The sequence below is a fragment of the Scyliorhinus canicula genome, chromosome 10 (assembly GCF_902713615.1).
Source record: "Scyliorhinus canicula chromosome 10, sScyCan1.1, whole genome shotgun sequence".
Lineage (NCBI taxonomy): Eukaryota > Metazoa > Chordata > Chondrichthyes > Carcharhiniformes > Scyliorhinidae > Scyliorhinus > Scyliorhinus canicula.
The window spans coordinates 180,634,586-180,653,466 of NC_052155.1; the positions used below are offsets into that span (position 1 = coordinate 180,634,586).

Sequence of the window (18,881 nt, forward strand, 5' to 3'; positions counted from 1 at the left end):
GAGCTGGGCTGTGTCAGCTTTTTACTTTCGTTTTAGGTTGTTTGCTGCAGGGTGTGTTTTAGTTTTGTTTTCAGAGCTGGATAGCTGCAGTCACAGCCAGAAGGTGTACGAGTCTCTCTCTCGGTAATCTAAAGACTGTAAATCGATCCTTCAGTAATTTAAAACTAGTAACTGCTCTCAGTAGTGACTTTAACCTGATGTGTTTCTGTTTAAAGGTTGTTTTTTTTAAAGTCTTATGGATGTTAAAAGGACAGCTTAAGGATTACTTGTGTTGTATTCTTTGGGGGTTGTATTTGAATTAATGGTTGCTCGGATGTTCACTATGTTTTAAAAAGGTTAACTTGAGTTCATAGAATAAGCATTCTTTTGATTTAACAATATACTTTTCCATTTCTGCTGTACCACACCTGTAGAGTGGGCCGCGTGCTCCCCAATACCTCAATCTATTAAAATTTGTGGGTCAGGTGAACTCCATGATACACTTTGGGGTTCTCTGAACCCTTACCCACAACAACCCCGACAGTCACCCAAGGCTGGAATTGAACCCGGGTCCCTGGAGCTGGGAGGCAGCAGTGCTAACCACTGTGTCACCCAAGACAACAAATGTAAAAAAGTACTTGAATACTGACTGAATACTCAGGAGGTGGAGAGCACCTTGCATTGGGTATCCTCTCTGTCCGAACGGCATGCTGTACACAGTTAACTGCATGTTAAAGAGCCTTGCAGAAAAGTCTTCCACGTTCAGGGTGCCTAAATATTTGGCAGTAATGTGACTATTTTGAAATTTAAATCTGCGATACTCATAAACAATGTACTATATTGCAATATACAAACCATGTTCTCAGAGAGGCACTATAATGACCCCACCATAACCAAAAATAAATCAGAATTGATCAGAATATTAGCGTAACTAGCATTGTTTTAGTTTAGTTGTGATGTTTAGATTCTTCAAGGTGTTAGGAAAAATTCAGAACTGCATTCAGAGTTGGTTTGCTTCAAGTCTTAAGATCACTATATAAAAATATTCAATGCATTTCCCAAATTAAAATTTTTGAAATACAAATGTTAACGCTTAAAATTATTTCCTGTCAACCAATATTGAACATCAACAAGACAGGGCTAATATAAAACTATATAATCTGATGCTTAACTATCTCCAAACAGTTTTCAAATTTATGATCCTTGACTATACCTTGGGCTTTTTGGGGGGGGGGGGGGGGATATCCCGTTCAGGGCCAATAACGTTGTATATAAAAGGTTGAAATTCAATACACCTGCTTTTGGAATAAAGTCACACATTCCACGGGTTTTGAGCAAGCAAAAAATAAACTTTACTGCAAAAATTCAGAAAGATAAAACAATTCATAGTAGGAATCTTATACTCTAACATTCAGGGTAACTAGGAGGTGCATGTGAATTAGGGACAGATGAACTGTGGTCTAACACACCACACTGCAGAGTAAATGACAGTTGCAACCAAGACAAAATCCATGGATTTCTCAAGGATCCATCCAGACGTCAGTAAATACCAAGTCAAACAAATGCATTGAACTGTTTCTTGAAGGATTCCTAGCTCCACCTTTGAAGATCTCTCCTTGGAATTATCTTAAGTTGCTCCTACTCGGACAGCTTTAACAATGGCCCACCTCTCAGGGTTTCAATTGCTCCTTCCAAGATCCCTTCTCCCTAGATTCTTCAAACACTAGCTTGCGAGCACATTTTCAGACCTATGTCTATACCAAGCAGAACATCACTGCTCGAAAGGGCATCTTTGCCCCAACAGCCTCTTCACTTAAAGTCTGCTCCCACCCCACCCCTTGGCTGAAGTTCTTTAACTGAACTGGGACCCGTTTCTATCCCTTTTGTCTTTGTGCCACTTGTTGACAGGCAGACTGCCTCAAGGATTGTTCTGACCCTTGACCTGATCAGGTAACCTATCAAAATATTCCCAGAGGTCCCCCTCTGTTACTAGGCAGGAATCAGTGTAACAAATATTAAAACATCCTGTACCTTAAATATTACAATCTCCACAGACTGTTATTTTAGCACCCAATGATACAAGTAATTTAATTCAAAACAAATTACAAAATCTTTTATTCATCTTAGTTTGAAAGAAATGGCATTAACTTCAAAGGGTTATATGCTATTCCAATGTCGAGTCGTACACTATGAGTAACCAAATAACATACTCACCAGAAGCTACTACTGTGCTGGCCCAAAGTGTATTTTCTATACCCAGACTTTCATGGATGGAAGGATCACTATCTTCCTGCAATTAATTAAATGCAAAAATATTTTGCATTTGTGCAAAAAAAAGTCAGTGTTAATAGAAAAGAATGCATTGCCAGTAATGCTTACAACTGCAAAACAAGATTAACGGGTTTTATTCTCCAATTATTGATCTTCAAATCTGATTACAATAGTCGGTACTATTTTTTTGCCTTGCTGTAAAGAATCAGAATCTATGGGAAGAGGGATTTTGTTGCAATGGGACTCCTTCTCTTTCTGTCAATTTTCTTCCCTTGCCACGGCAGACATCAGTTACATGCTGATGTGGTGTTCCATCGGTACCTTTCAGGACTTCAAGTGACCAGTAGTCAACAGATATGCCATGTAGAAATCAGTGCTGATCTCAATCATATGCTCGCTCCTTATCTAACAGGGCTCATTACATCACATGCAGGAGTCGGAAAACAGGGCAGATGATTTTCTCCCTTGTAACCCAAGGCACCAAGGCCAATTGTAGTCTCTGCATCACTGCTTGTGGCTGAGATCAACTGACTGAGTGCAGCTGAAAGATTGAATCGGGAACACTCCTGGTCTGGACAGCTCAAATATACACTGAATTAAAGAGGCAGTGGAGCTAAACTTAATGTTACTTCAAAAGAAGTTCTTGCCTAATGCTTTCTGCAGAACCATATTAAAGCAGCATTAAGATCATAATCATGCTAATTTAGTGCCATTTGAGAAACAAAATAGTTAGCTTCTGGAATAGACAAAGAATTGGTTAAAAAGTGATCCAACAACCAAGAGCTTTAATTAGCTCAGGATGAGTATCCATAACAGAATATGGATATTAATATATCTCAGTGACCAGTCAATGTGTCTTCACTGGCAAAAGTAACACAGGGCAAAGTTGTTATAACATCGGGTTTTGTTTTCACCATATTTATTATTTGGTCAATGTCACACACATTAGAGGACATAATATTTCAAGTACAACAGATGCTCAGTTAGTGGACGAATACAACTGGGTGAAGCTTTCTGCACAAACCACCAGCGTGCCTGGCATCCAGGAGGACCATTTGCAGCCCTATAATGTTCAGTTTACTCAGATTCAGAGGGAGAAAAGTATTTCCTTGACTAGGGACTCTCAAAGTCTCGCTGCAAGTCGAAAACTGACAATAAGTAGATGATCGTGCAAACTGAAGCGGTTCAAATATATCAAAATCACAACTACCTACAAAGTTCCCCAAATGATTTTTGCCGCAGTTCCGATAGTAGATGTTAATCATACTGGGCAGCTCCAGGGTCCCAGGTTCGAGTCCCGGCTTGGGCCATTGCCTGTTCTTCCCGTGTGCGTGGGTTTCCTCCATGTGCTCCGGTTTCCTTCCATAGTCCAAAGATGTGCAGGTTCGGTGGACTGGACATGCTAAATTGCCCTTAGTGTCCAAAATTGCCCTTAATGTTGGGAGGGGTTACTGGGTTATGGGGATAGGGTGGAGGTGTGGGCTTGGGGAGTGTGCTCTTTCCAAAAGCCGGTGAAGTCTCGATGGGCCGAATGGCCTCCTTCTGCACTGTAGATTCTATGGTTACCGCACAAAAATGCAATGAGATAAGATCAAAGACAACTTGTTCATTTCGGAATGTGCCTGTGTTTGGCTATCACCTGTGCACTCCATCAACTGAGGCAATGCTACTGTAGTATGTATTGGGTCAAATTATTAGTATGGCAAGGGATTGTTCCAAACAACACCTTGAATGGGAGTCCTTCGCTAAAACCTTGTTTTTCCAACTAAGAGAAATGGGTTGCCAGCTATGGTTACATTCTACTGCATTTTTGGACTCTACATCTAGTTCCATGAATCAACACCCATACTGCAGCCGTTGTAAAAGTGATATCATTCATTCCGACCATGTACACATTTACAAAGTGATCCCAAATGGACTTTTGTTTATAGAAAGAAGATTCTCTGGAGAGTAGATAATTTGAGACATTGTGTTTAGACTTAGGCAAGTCGGTCAGCGGATCTGAGTGGGATAAAGATGTAATTGATGGGAGGAGCCAGGTCTGTAGCAGGCAATTTAATCTTTAGCCTGCCAAGAGCTTTAAGCTGAGGAGCTTTTGCAAAAGGCTGTGAGGTTAAGCAGCTGTCTGACACATGCAGAAAGATCTGCAGGCTGTTTGCTGAAAGGGATGCTCTCTCCAAGCAGTTTTTCCAAGAAATCTCTTAAGTGTACAGCAAGTAATACTGTTTGCTAATTTTATTTATAAATGGCTTTTGACCTGTGATGGGCTTTGCTTAATTGGAGATAGAGAAGGTGCCAGTTAGAAGATTAAGTGTTTCCTATGATTGTTAAGAATTGTTTAACTGTTAATTGTAACCTACTTTGTGATGTTAATGTGTTTAATCTTGTGCTAAAAATAGCGTTTGCTTTAATATAAAGTATACCCATCAGTCAGTGGATTCGCTCCTGGAGTGTCCGGTATCCTAACAAATGTTTGGGCCTGCTCTGGGATATTAAGTCAATTTGTGATTGGGGCAGGAGTGGATTTATGCAGGATCTGGCCACCCTCCTGGGTTTCTCTTCTGTGCTGGAGTCACTGAACATAGTGCAACTGACAGATTAAAGATGCGATCGATCTTGCTTTGCTTACCTAGTCAGGGAATGGTTCCGGCCAGAATTGGATCCAAAAAAACTATATTTCTTTCATTTAATTTTCAGAGTGTAGACAGTATTACATAGGAAGTATGTTTTTTTATGCTTCACTCTAGCCTCTTCCCGCCTAATTCTACCACTGTAACCATCTATTCCTTTCTACTTCAAATGTTTGTCTCGCACCCCTTTAAATTCATGTATACTATTCAATTCAACCACTCCCTCTGGTAGCAAGTTCCACATTCTTACCACTCGGAGTAAAATAAATTTCCTCTAATTTCCCTACTGGATTTCTTGGTGACTTTCTTATGCAGACGGCCTCTAGTTACGTCCTTCTGCACAGGAGGAAACATTTTCTCCGTACCAACTCGATCAAAACATTCTGTAATTTTGTATTAGGTCACTCCGCAACCTCTATTAGGTCAGCCTTTATTCAAGACATGTGGAGATGCCGGCGTTGGACTGGGGTGAGCACAGTAAGAAGTCTTACAACACCAGGTTAAAGTCCAACAGGTTTGTTTCAAACACGAGCTTTCGGAGCGTAGCTCCTTCCTCAGGCTCCTTCCTCATTCATCTGAGGAAGGAGTAGTGCTCTGAAAGCTCGTGTTTGAAACAAACCTGTTGGACTTTAACCTGGTGTTGTAAGACTTCTTACTTTATTCAAGACAAGAGACCCAGCATGTCAATCCTTTCTCAATACGTACACCCACCCATTTCTGGTATCATCCTCGTAAATCCTCTCTGCCCCCTCTCCAATGCCTCTGTCTCCTTATGGATTGGCCTGTAGCCACCCAAGTAAGACGCAAGTGCTGAAACTTTGCAGTGACAGAGCATCAACCAGACGGGAAACAGCCTCAAGGACGAACTACATAATTGTGATAACACTGAGTTAATATATTGTGGTAGAGGTATGCGATTGCCCTCTTCAATTGTTTTATTCAAAATGTCTAGATGTTCTATCCTCTCCTTTAGTAAGGATATTGTTCTTTTCCTACTACTAACGTAAAGCTGACTAGTCTATAATTAGCTGGATATGCTCCGTCCCCCTTAAACATAGCTACAGGATTTACATTAGCTACTTATCGCCATCATTCATTGTTATGGTGGGCCGGTTTCTTGTGGTCCATATCACAAAGTAACTTCCACAATGCTGTCAGGTGAGTAGTTTCAGGAATTTAATTGCGCAACAATGTAGAAACAGTAATCTACGACCAAGTTAGGTTATTGTGCGATTGGACAAGGTGGTGCATCTGCTGCTCTTGTCCTTCTAGCTAGCAGAGGTTTCAAGTTTAGAAGATGTTGCTGCAGTGTATCCTGTAAATGGCACACACTGCAGCCATGTTATGCTGGCGGAGGGATTGTATGAATGAGTACTGATCAAGCAGTGACTTTGTCCTGGATATGCCATGTTAAAATGGAGTTAAAGCTGTACTCATCTAGGCAAATAAATACTATTCCATTATACTCAACTTGTGCCTTGTAGGTAGTAAACAGGCTTTGGGCTCACACACTGCAGAACTCCCAGTCTCTCCCCCTGTCCAGGAGCCAGGGCTGATCCTGTTCAGTTTCTTATCAATGGTGTATAACAGGATGCTTGTAAAATATTGTTATTCTCCATTTTCATCTTTTCTCCAGAATTTACACCCCACCCACGAGCAGTAAATGGCAACAAATACAAAGTCAATTTCCTTATCAACAAAAACGATCCCATCCTCCCACCACCCCAAGCAATGACCCACCTGACAATATAAACATCAAATAGGACAGACAAAGGAGAAATAAAAGAGAAAGGAATTAGGAATCGCCTATGGTCACCAGTAACCTATACAGTCCCTCGCAACCACCACTCCCCCTAACATTCAGTGCCATCCAATCCCCGAAAGAGTACCGTAGATGACACCCATGCATTACAAGCCCCCCCCCCCCCCCCCCCCCCCCCCAATTACTCTTACAAAAATCCTCCCCCAAACCTTCGTTCCTTCCCCCATCTTTCCACCCCAGCTAGAGTCATCAGGCCCTATTCTGCCAGGCTCCAATGCCGCAGCCCCTCCCCCCCACCGCCACAGCCCCTCCCCCCACCTCACTCCCGTTCACTGGCCGGCTTAAACCTGCCAGCGTGGAGGCCCCCACCCAGGTCTCTTTCCCCCTTGCCCGCCCCAGGAAAAACCAAGCAATCCCCTTTCGCACACAAACCCCACATACACACCCAAGCTCCAAAGAACCCTCATTGCAAATGAAAGCCCCCTCTCTTCCCTTGTCCAAGTATATACAACGTTGGCTCATTTAGCACATACACTCAAGAACAAAGAACAAAGATCAAAGAAAAGTACAGCACAGGAACAGGCCCTCCGGCCCTCCAAGCCTGTGCGACCATGCTGCCCGTCTAAACTCAAATCTTCTACACTTCCTGGGTCCATATCCCTCTATTCCCATCCTATTCATGTATTTGTCAAGATGCCCCTTAAATGTCACTATCGTCCCTGCTTCCACCACCTCCTCCAGCAGCAAGTTCCAGGCACCCACTGCCCTCTGTGTAAAAAAAAAACCTGCCTCGTACATCTACTCTAAACCTTGCCCCTCGCACCTTAAACCTATGCCCCCTAGTAATTGACCCCTCTACCCTGGGGAAAAGCCTGACTGTCCACTCTGTCTATGCCCCTCATAATTTTATAGACCTCTATCAGGTCACCCCTCAACCTCCGTCGTTCCAGTGAGAACAAACAAAAGTTTATTCAACCTCCTCATAGCTAATGCCCTCCCTACCAGGCAACATCCTGGTAAATCTCTTCCAACCCTCCTAAAGACTCCACATCCTTCTGGTAGTGTGGCGACCAGAATTGAACACTATACTCCACGTGTGGCCTAACTAAGGTTCTATACAGCTGCAACATGACTTGCCAATTCTTATACTCAATGCTCCAGCCAATGAAGGCAAACATGCTGTATGCCTTCTTGACTACCTTCTCCACCCGTGTTGCCCCTTTCAATGACCTGTGGACCTGTACACCTAGATCTCTCTGACTTTCAATACTCTTGAGGGTTCTACCATTCACTGTATATTCCCTACCTGCATTAGACCTCCCAAAATGCATTACCTCACATTTGTAGAGATTAAACTCCATCTGCTATCTCACCGCCCATGTCTCCAAACGATCTAAATTCTTCTGTATCCTCTGACAGTCCTCATCGCTATCCGCAATTCCATCAACCTTTGTGTCATCTGCAAACTTACTAATCAGACCAGTTACATTTTCCTCCAAATCATTTATATATACACTACGAACAGCAAAGGTCCCAGCACTGATCCCTGCGGAACACCACTAGTCACAGTCCTCCAATCAGAAAAGCACCCTTCCATTGCTACTCTCTGCCTTCTATGACCTAGCCAGTTCTGTATCCACCTTGCCAGCTCACCCCTGATCCCGTGACTTCACCTTTTGTACCAGTCTACCATGAGGGACCTTACTGAAGTCCATATAGACAACATCCACTGCCCTACCTGCATCAATCATCTTTGTGATCTCTTCGAAAAACTCTATCAAGTTAGTGAGACACGACCATTCCTTCACAAAACCATGTTGCCTCTCACTAATATATCCATTTGCTTCCAAATGGGAATAGATCCTGCCTCGAAGAATTCTCTCCAGTAATTTCCCTACCACTGACGTAAAGCTCAATGGCCTGTAGTTCCCTGGATTATCCTTGCTACCCTTCTTAAACAAAGGAACATTGGCTATTTTCCAGTCCTCCAGGACATCACCTGAAGACAGTGAGGATCCAAAGATTTCTGTCAACGCCTCGGCAATTTCCTCTCTAGCTTCCTTCAGTATTCTGGGGTAGATCCCATCCGGCCCTGGGGAGTTATCCACCTTAATATTTTTCAAGACGCCCAACACCTCGTCTTTTTGGATCTCAATGTGACCCAGGTTATCTACACACCCATCTCCAGACTCAACATCCACCAATTCCTTCTCTTTGGCGAATACCCGCCACAGTGAAAAAATACAGTTACATGAGGCTACATCAGTACATGACCACTTCTCAATTCAGCCACAGTCCTTCTGCCTTTGCAAACTCCTCTGCTGCTTCCGGCGTCCCGAAATAAAAGTCCTTGGATTTGTAGGTCACCCTCAACTTAGCTGGGTATACTATGCCGCGCTGTACCTTACTGATGTACAGCACTTTCTTCACCCAGCTGAAGGCAGCCCGCCTCCTCGCCAGCTCCACCATAAAGTCCTGATATATGCATATACCAGCTCCAGCCCACTGCACCACCCGCTTCTGCTTTGCCCAGCACAGGACCTTCTCCTTTACACTGTACCTACGAAAACACAGAGTCACTACTCTTGGTGGCTCACTCTCCTTTGGTACAGGCCTCCACGACTGATGAGCCCTATCCAGTTCGTATCGGGAGAGATCACCCTCCCCCAATAGCTTCGCCGACATCGTGGCAAAATACTCAGTCGGCCTTGGGCCTTCCAATCCTTCGGGAAGACCCACAATCCTCAGATTCTGCTGCCTGGATCTGTTTTCCAATCGTCCATTTTGGCTGGCAGACCCTCGCTGATCTCTATCACCTTCCGCATCTCCTTCCCTGTCGAGATAAGTAATTCGCTGTGCTGTAACAATGTCTGTTCCACTTCCTTCAGTGCCTCGCCTTGCTCCCGTACCTTCGCCAATGCGTTCAATACCGCCGCCCTCACCGGGACAATCACCTCCTCCACCAGCACTTTCAATACCGCCCCCATCTCCTTCCCCATTGAGATAAGTAGATCGCTGTGCTGTAACAATGTCTCTTCCACTTCCTTCAGCGCCTCGCCTTGCTCCCGTACCTTCGCCACTGCGTTCAATACCGCCGCCCTCACCGGGGCAATCACCTCCTCCACCAGCACTTTCAATACCGCCCCCATCTCCTTCCTCATCGCCTCCATGTGTTTTGTAAACTGCCTTTCGAGTTCTGCGGCCATCACCTTAGTCATTTCTTCAGCCTTGGGCAATGCGGCCTCCCCTGGTGCCCCAGCCTCAATTTTCCTTGCTGTCCCCGCGGTGACGTTTCCACTCCCCGCCGGACTTTCAGCTAGACATCCTTCTTCACTGTGCCTTCTCCCAGCTTTTGCCTCCTCTGTTACCCCTGGGACCGGGCGTTAGACCCCGAAAATGCCGTTCCTGAGCGGGAGCCCTCCAACGTGCGACTGCCTCCCGCCCGCCGTCACCAAAAGTCCTCGTGTAACAGGGTGTTAATGGTGGGCGACTTGCCGATGGTAATCCCACTGAATATCATGGAGAGGTGGGTTATGCTCCCTCTTGCTGGAGAGAGACATTGCCAGTTTGTGTGGTGTGAATGCCACCAGCCAATTATCAGCCTGAGCATCAATGCAGGATTACTGCTTCATTGTCTGAGGAATTGTGAATGGAATTGAACACTGCATAATCATTAGCACACAGTCCTACTTCTGACCTTATGATGGTGGAAAGGTCAATGATGAAGCACCTGTAGATAGTTGGACCAAACTCACTGTTCTTGGGAGCTCCTGGGGCTGAGATGATTAGACTCCAATGGCCACAACCATCTTACTTTGTACTAGGTATGTTTACCACCACTGGACAGTTTTGCCCCAGATGTCCAATGAATTCAGTTTTACTCGGGTTCCTTGGTGCCATATTGAAAGCTGTCATTTTAATTGCATGACTAAATGGAGACATGATCTAGCAGTCACCTGGGGAGGGGGTTTAACCTACGTTTGGTTTCACCAAGGTTGAGTGCAACACGTTACAGCAGATGAAAAGCACAATGGAAAATTGTGCAAGAACTCTGGAGTAGATTACAATAACAAGTCCAAACGTACTAAATCTTTAAGAAAACATCCTGCCTGGAAACCCAAAAACGACAGGAAAATTTTAATACCATTTGACAGGAAACAGAAATCAATGAATAACAGCTCAAATTAGGTAGTGAAATAATCAATTGCAAATAAGAGTGATGTTGCTTTTGGGAAGGGGTGGATTATGAAATAAGACCGCACCCTTAATTATGCCTTATTCATAAGCCAACATGGTGGGGGCTGATTCTTTAAAGGGTGTCTATCATCTCAAATTATTTTCAGCCTTGAAAGAAACAGTCATAAGTTTGCTGCATACTCTATACCCAAACCACCAATTTCATTCTCCTACCTAACCTCAGTTTCAGACAAAATCATTCCAACCTTGCCTTCATATTTGACCGGGTTGAGCTTCGGCTTCACACAGTGTCACAAATACCACCGCATCCCAACCCGCAAATTTCACCCTTTTCTGCCTCTGCTTCAGCTCATCTGCCACTAAAACCTCATCCATTTTTTTTGCTTTCCCAGATGCAGATATTCCAATGCTCCCCCAGCCAGCTCCCCATCTTTCACCCTTAATTATCTAAAGCTCATTCAAAACTCTGTCTGCCATATGGAAACTTGCACAAAGCCCCATTCACCTATCACCCACATTCCCTGACCTACACTGGCTCCCACTCTGGCAATGCCTCGTTTTAAACATTCTCTGATGTTCAAATCCCTTTGTGGCCTCGCCCATCTCTGTAGAACATAGAACATAGAACAGTACAGCACAGAACAGGCCATTCGGCCCTCGATGTTGTGCCGAGCAATGATCACCCTACTCAAACCCACGTATCCACACTATACCCGTAACCCAACAACCCCCCCTTAACCTTACGTTTTAGGACACTACGAGCAATTTAGCATGGCCAATCCACCTAACCCGCACATCTTTGGACTGTGGGAGGAAACCGGAGCACCCGGAGGAAACCCACGCGCACACACAGGGAGGACGTGCAGACTCCGCACAGACAGTGACCCAGCCGGGAACTGAACCTGGGACCCTGGAGCTGTGAAGCATTTATGCTAACCACCATGCTACCGTGCTGCCATGCTACCGTGCTGACCTGTAACGACCTTCAACCCTACAACCCTGACCTTGCTCCAATTTATAACTCTCGTGCAGCCTCCACTTTCTTACCCCCACCGTTGGCAGTCATGCCTTCTGCAGTTTGGGCTCTAAACTTTCGGTTTCTCTCTCCTCTTTCACAGCACTCCACATACTGCCTATAATCAAGCCAATTATCTAGTGTCTCACATTTTGGACATGAACATTCTCAGTTACTACCATCATCTTTTGAGGGTTGACAGCATGCTTTTTCGTGCCGGCAGAAGCCTTATGCCAAGGCGTGGGAACACATTCATACACATTCTGGAGCTGCGATCCAGTGCGTAGGGAGCCCATGGCATTACCACATTATGTCATTTGCCCATAGAGCCTTTACAAAAATCTGCACAAAGTTCATTAAAGGCCCACTGCTAATCATATCAGGGAAACGCACGTAATGCATCTTGAACCTGTAATGGTACTCCACGAATGCCAATTGAAACATGTTTTAAGAGGTGTCAATGCAGAAGTTAGAGGGCACCCACTGCTTGGTGGTACCGCCCCGTTAACACTGGACGTCCTGCAACATGGGTTGCAATGTGTGAATCAAAGACTTATTTTTTAAAACTACAAATATTTTCACAATGGCGGATATCCAATATCACTTTAACCAGTGCGCGTTTCCAGCATGTCATGCACTAGAAGTGCTGTCTAAATATTTAAATTGGCTGACCTCATTATGGAGCAAGATCAGTTTGTACCCACAGAGCACCTGATACGTCAGGATTGCACTAAGTGCATTTCAATCCAGATTTGCCGATGTAACGTTGCAGTATTGATCATAAAGTCAAGTGCCCTAGATCAACAATGTTGATATTTTAGAACCGCTTGATTTCTTAATGGTGTGTAATACATGCAACACATCTTTGTTGATTGTTTGAAGTCTGATCAAACCACAATTAAATATTTGCAACGCAACTCAAAATTCTCTGGAAAAGTGCATGTTATTTCCACAGTGCACAAGATTTTTGTTTTATGTTATTTTCAAATTACTTACATACGCAGAAGACAGACACATATGCAGAAAACAGACACCGACTAATTATGAGTATAAATAAGTGCATATAGAAACTCCTAGACTTGTAGTTATCCAAAATAATTCCAGTCAATCAACAATCAAAAGTATGCAGTGCTAATCAAGTTAGTATACTTCAATTCACATCCATACTCTTGGCTTAGAGTCCCTGCATGCCACCACATCGGCTTATTGTCCCTGCATGCCACCACATTAGTTATCACAAGGTATTCCATCTCAAATTCCATCTCACTTCCTAAATTAAAAATGTATCTCACTTGGGTGGTGCTTCCTAATGATTTATTATAAATCAATATACATGGACAACTGCCCGGAATATTTCGAACCAGGCTCTCTCATTTTGTTAGATGCAGCGGGTCATTTAAAATAAAAACCGACACATAAAAACTTAAGGAACAGGTGCAGGAGTAAGACATTGGATCCCTCGAGCCTGCTCCACCTTTCAATAAGATCATGGCTGATCTGATTGTGGCATTAACTCATTAAATCCCAAGTTTTAAAAGCCTGTAGATTTGAGGAAGGGAGGTCTCACCACCGTACGGTGTGGTTGAGGCAAATAGTACAAATTAATTTAAGGGAGTCTAGATAAGCATGTCAGGTAAAAGGGAATAGAGTTTTCCCAACAAAGGTTAGATGGGAAAGACTGGGAAGAACTAGACTGGATGGACTGGTTGGATCTAATGGCCTGCGTTTGTGCTGTATTTTCTATATAATTCTATGAAGGTTAAGGAATTAAATTGGAGTTGGAGATCCCACAAAAGTGAGTTTGAGAAGGAGAAAGGTTGCGTAAGTAGGATATTACAAATGGAGTGAAGAACAAGCGAGGCAGGTTCAATGACTAGCACAATTAGAGAAAATGTTAATCTCATGGAGGTTAGACTTGTTTCTTTTAAGAAATGAAAGCAGAATTTTAATTGCTTCACCGAAGGCAAGGATTGTAGTTATGGCACTACTCTTAAAACTAGCACCCAAGCACTAGGCTTTTCTCAGGAACCACACATCAGGTTCCTGCCACTTCTGTGCCTTAAACACTAAACAAAAGCACAAGTGCCAAATAACCCTTCCTCTGCTTGGCAGTATGTAGCGATAAGATCTGATGAATGCAGGTTATGTGCCTTACAACAGGGTTGAAGAACACTAACAATTCCAAACAATTGAGAAACTGACAGCTGACAGCACTGGTCAAGACTCTTGCGTAATTGGAATTATTCCACTAAATTAGATCTTTAATGATAAAGGACTATATATTGAAATGTTATAGTCCACGCTGAAATTGAAACATCAGGTACTGAAGCTTTCAGTACAGCATTGAGAATCAGGAGTATTATCTAATGATGCCAAAAGCATACTCGGCTTACTATACATAGGCTGACATGCACCATTTAAGCAGGTCTTTTTCAGCCAGGCACACAACACTGAGTTGCCCAAGGTTGCATCGCTTTCACGAGTAGAGTTACTGCCCTCAAGAGCATAAATTTTAATTCAATTAAATAAAAAAGTATTTTACAGAATGGAGTGGGCACGAAGGGAATTCACATTTAAAGCACATCTTCCCTACTACTCCAGATTTTATTACTTTTAAAAATGAAGAGCAAGGGCAGCATTAGCAGCTGTTTAAGGTAACTACAGTGGCTATTGGATTAAAGTTTGTACATCTATATTAAGATAACAATGTTAGACAAATTTTGATACTGAACACAATTATAGAAAGTGATGTGAGTGCAGTTCAAGTTAGATGTTCAAGTAATTGTCCATAGGACTACAACATACTGAATTACAAATGACACTGGAATAGAGATTGGGTAAAGACTATTCTTATGGTCAAGTTTCACTGTGGATTTGCCTTATTGTGGCTTGCCATAGTTTGACGAATGCAGGCTGTTAGATGTATTGGATTATAAGAATTTTGCAAATTAAGGGTTAAAAGCCTGGGTTAGAGTGTGTTTGACTGCAGTGGTCATGTTTTTTAATTAATCTTGTTTTGCAAGACCAGAAAGCCAGAGGTGAATTTGATGAGTGTAAAAAGCCTGGGCTAATGCACTGAATTGAACCGTGCTGGCCTGCCTTGATCTGCTTTCAAAGCCAGTGATTTAGCCCTGTGCTAAACCAGCTCCTGTGCTAAACCAGCCCCTGTTGCTCGACTAGGGCGAGTCCCTGGGAGTAAGTATGTTTACAGCCTGGGAAGTTAATTTGTTTGCAACTTGGTCTTTTGTTCTGACGGTAGGATAATTAAAAAACAAAGATAGATTGTATTTAAAGCAGTGCAGACTTGTCTCAGGACAAAGTGGAAAGCTGCAGGGGTTCTAACAGGAACCAAAACTCTTCTGGAAAGCAAGTATTCCGCTGTGCCATTGGGATGTAGGAGGGATTGAGAGCTGTGTGTTTTTCCTTTCTTGTTCTTTAATTTGGAATAGAGATAATAATTAAGGGTATTATATTTATTGTATTGAGTATTATTGTTCAGGGGCGATTATAAGCCATTTTTGGGTGTGAGATTAAAGAGTTTAATATTGTGTTAGTAATAACATTTTGTTTTAAAATGCCAAATCCCTATTTCTTTGTGCAACCACTCCTGGAGTGAAGTATTCTTTCCGCACAGTCTTACAAAACAAATTAAATTATTGGGGTCTTGGTCCAGAATCCTTGCTACTGGTAATGAATAAAGAGTATTCTTTCCTTGCTGTATGCAAAATATGCGACATTAAACACTACATGATATTTAACATTTGCCAAGTTGTAAGAGCAAGCTAGGTTTAAAATTTCTCAAGTCTGCGTGACACTTTGTCAAAGTTTTGACAAAGTCATCCAGACTCAAAACAATATCTCCCTTCTCTCTCCACAGATGCTGTCAGGTCTGCTGCGATTATCCAGTATTTTCTGATTTTGTTTAAGATTCCAGCATCCACTGTCATTTTTAAAATCTCTCTTTTGTGACACAGTTAGCGCACCCCTCCTCTTTTCATTAATGTGGCTTCTTTCTCCCTGGTGGTTGGTGGTTGATGGCAGTGTGAAGAAGTAAAGTAAACTGAAAGAATTTAACTTTTTTTTTTGTCAGCTGAATTCTGTTTAAATAGGCTACTTAGCATTTGCATTGTCAAGGTCCAAGGATAAAGAGGTGGAGGAGATTCGTTGATTAAGTATCCTGAGCACATGTAAAGAGGGACTGGTGGTTACCATGTTTGCCTCATACAAAAAACGTCCCTGGGCAAAAACTTACTTATATAGAGGTGGACTCCGCGTGGGGTTTGGAGTGCATGACAACCTCCGGGAATGATCTTTTAAATTAGTTAATTAAAGTTTATTTTTTACGTTTTATTTTAGTTACAGAGCCCCACCAGGGGCCATCACGTCTGCTGATTTGTGCTTAATGTATTGATAATTTAGCCCACCAGGGGCTATCACCCTCTCTCATTTCTGATCATTTATTGCTTTTGTTTAACCAACAGAGTGTAAAGAGGAACTTCCGACCCGCCCCACCTTGCCATGTGCAAATTGACTGCCACGATTCTCCTGTAATTAATTATATTTTACAATTCTTTGTTTAGCTGTAAAATGTACTGGGGAACCCAGAGGTAGTGAATGCTGTCCTTTCTTTGGGAACCAATTTACAATACTTAAATAGTCCACATATAATCCTTGTAATTCTGGTTCCTGCGAATCAAGTTAGAAAATGCACTTCAACGCAGATTGGATTTAATGCAAGTAAGAAGTTCCTAAATTAAAATTGATATCATGAGAAAAAATTTCTGGAATTAGAGCTCTCAATATTGAAGACTTGCAAATTAAAAATTATTTTTGAAGGCCACAAAAGATAAAAATTTTAAGCAAAATACAAATTCGACAAAAACTACCACTGCAGTTGGGAGGTTTTGTGGCCCAGTGACTCGCATCCCTGCCGCTGAAGCAGAAGATCCAGCTTAGAGTCCTTAGAACGCATCTGGCCAAGATGCGTTCGTAATGCGGCCAACAGGCAGTGTGTCAACCTGCTAAAATCCTTCCAACACACCAATGACAGGTGGTGAGAATCTCCTCGTCAGCCATACTTGATGCACAGTGATGCCCCCTCAAGCACCTGCTGACAGGCTTGCAACCTGTTCCAGCAAAAAAACTGCTATGGGATGAGATGAAAGTCTGTCTTGTGCACCACTAGGTGCATGAGGTGAAACAACAACAATCACTGCAGTTACAAAAGACAACTGCTCCCTCTTCTATATCACTGAACTTACTCAGAAATCAAAATAGGTATAATTTTTAGCACTTTTCTTTTTATAAAAGGTGCCACTCTCCCTCTATGTTCTGGAGCACCAACTTGCTTTCTGTTAAATATAAATGCTATGAATGCTTCTACTTAAATATACAAGAACTTTAATACTCCTGTACTACCTCTAAAAATACATTAGCAAGCATTGGGACGCTATACATTTGTTGTTACAGATCCTTCACCACAAAATCAAAACTTAAATTTGAGTTTGGAGGGATTGGTACCTTGGTATCAATTTCTAATAAACATAACTATAGAGTAAAATGTTTCAGTATTCAGATTAAGTGCAAACCGAAATTGCAAAGTAAATTAATGTGATTTAGCCCTAGCGCTCAAAACAACCTTATCAAAATGTAATTCCAGTTTAGTCTTTCACGACAGGTTAAATAAAACATCAAAAACTAGTCTGATTGGGTCAGCACGGTGCCGCAGTGGTTAGCAATGCTGCCTCACGGCACTGAGGACCCAGGTTCAATTCCGGCCCCGGATCACTGCCTGTGTGGAGTTCGCACATTCTCCCCGTGTCTGCATGGGTCTGACCCCCACAAACCAAAGATGTGCTGGGTAGGTGGATTGGCTACGCTAAATTGCCCCTTAATTGGAAAAAAAGAATCGGATGCTTATCATTTTTTTAAAAACTAGTTTGGTTAGTGAAGTCTGCAAACTGAAGCAAGATTTATTGAACAATGCAGTTAAATCTGACGAAAATCCAAGATGAAATCAATTGCATGCCAGTTTTGTGTGTGTTGGATAAAAAGCCTTTCACATTTATATTTCAAAATGGAATTATGATGGTATCACCTTTTTGTGGGCATAACTTAATCAGATAATAATTTAACTGAGTCAAGCCCATTGAAAAAAATCCACCTGGATTTGCAAGTATAAAAGAAGTTTCATGCTGCATATCACTTGTGGCTTGTAATATCTCACATTAGTGATTTGAAATGATTTAATCAAGAAAATTATCTTTTGCATCAAACACAACATGACCCAATTGTATTTGTTGTTCTCAATCAGAAACTGTTTCAGAAATACTGTAAAACAGACAAAACGGTTCTTTCATAAACCAAATGAGAGCAGTTCTAAAACTAATTAAATATAAAACTGAGGGCATAATAATTCCCCTATCTAGTCAGAATTTAAACCGTGCTTTTGCAATGTGAGATATCCCTTTCAATTTAATGTTAATTGTAACACTGAGCCCTGAAACCAGTATTTTAAATTAAGTTAATGAAAATACGGTCTTCAAAGTTCAAGCACATCAAATAACTTTCATGTATTGTAGTAAGCAACAAGTATTTCCACTTGATGAAGCATCAGCTAACCACAATTGATTGAAATCACATTTCTTAAATGTAAAAGGTAAAATTCCTTCTAGAATTACTTTCTCATTTAATGGCTAGGTAAACGTGCGCTAACAGATTGCTCATTAAACTCAAGTACAAAATAATGAGTTTTGTACTTTATTTCCATAATACAGATATGATAGAGCTGGCAATGTCTTCCCTAAGGAGTAGTCTGTAGCTATCAGAGCATAAAGTATTACTGAACATTGTTTGTTTTTCAAAAATCTAACATTTTTATCATCCGATATAGAATTCATCTTTACACATTATGTAAGCAAAACCTTGAATACCATTTTTTTTTTTAATGGCCTGACTGAATCAACCTGTCGTAAAAGAAAATACAAATTACAGAGGATGCAGAAGAATAAATCAGAACAGGAAATGC

The 18,881-nt window shown here is 42.1% G+C and overlaps 1 protein-coding gene across 1 annotated transcript in view; it reads right to left on the minus strand.

The window, feature by feature from the left end:
- Positions 1–18,881, minus strand: part of atp9b (ATPase phospholipid transporting 9B) — a 340,330-nt gene that overhangs the window by 136,026 nt on the left and 185,423 nt on the right. The window contains exon 10 of the mRNA XM_038810251.1: positions 2,194–2,269. Coding sequence (XP_038666179.1) covers positions 2,194–2,269 — 76 coding nt within the window. The remainder of the gene's footprint in view (positions 1–2,193; positions 2,270–18,881) is intronic.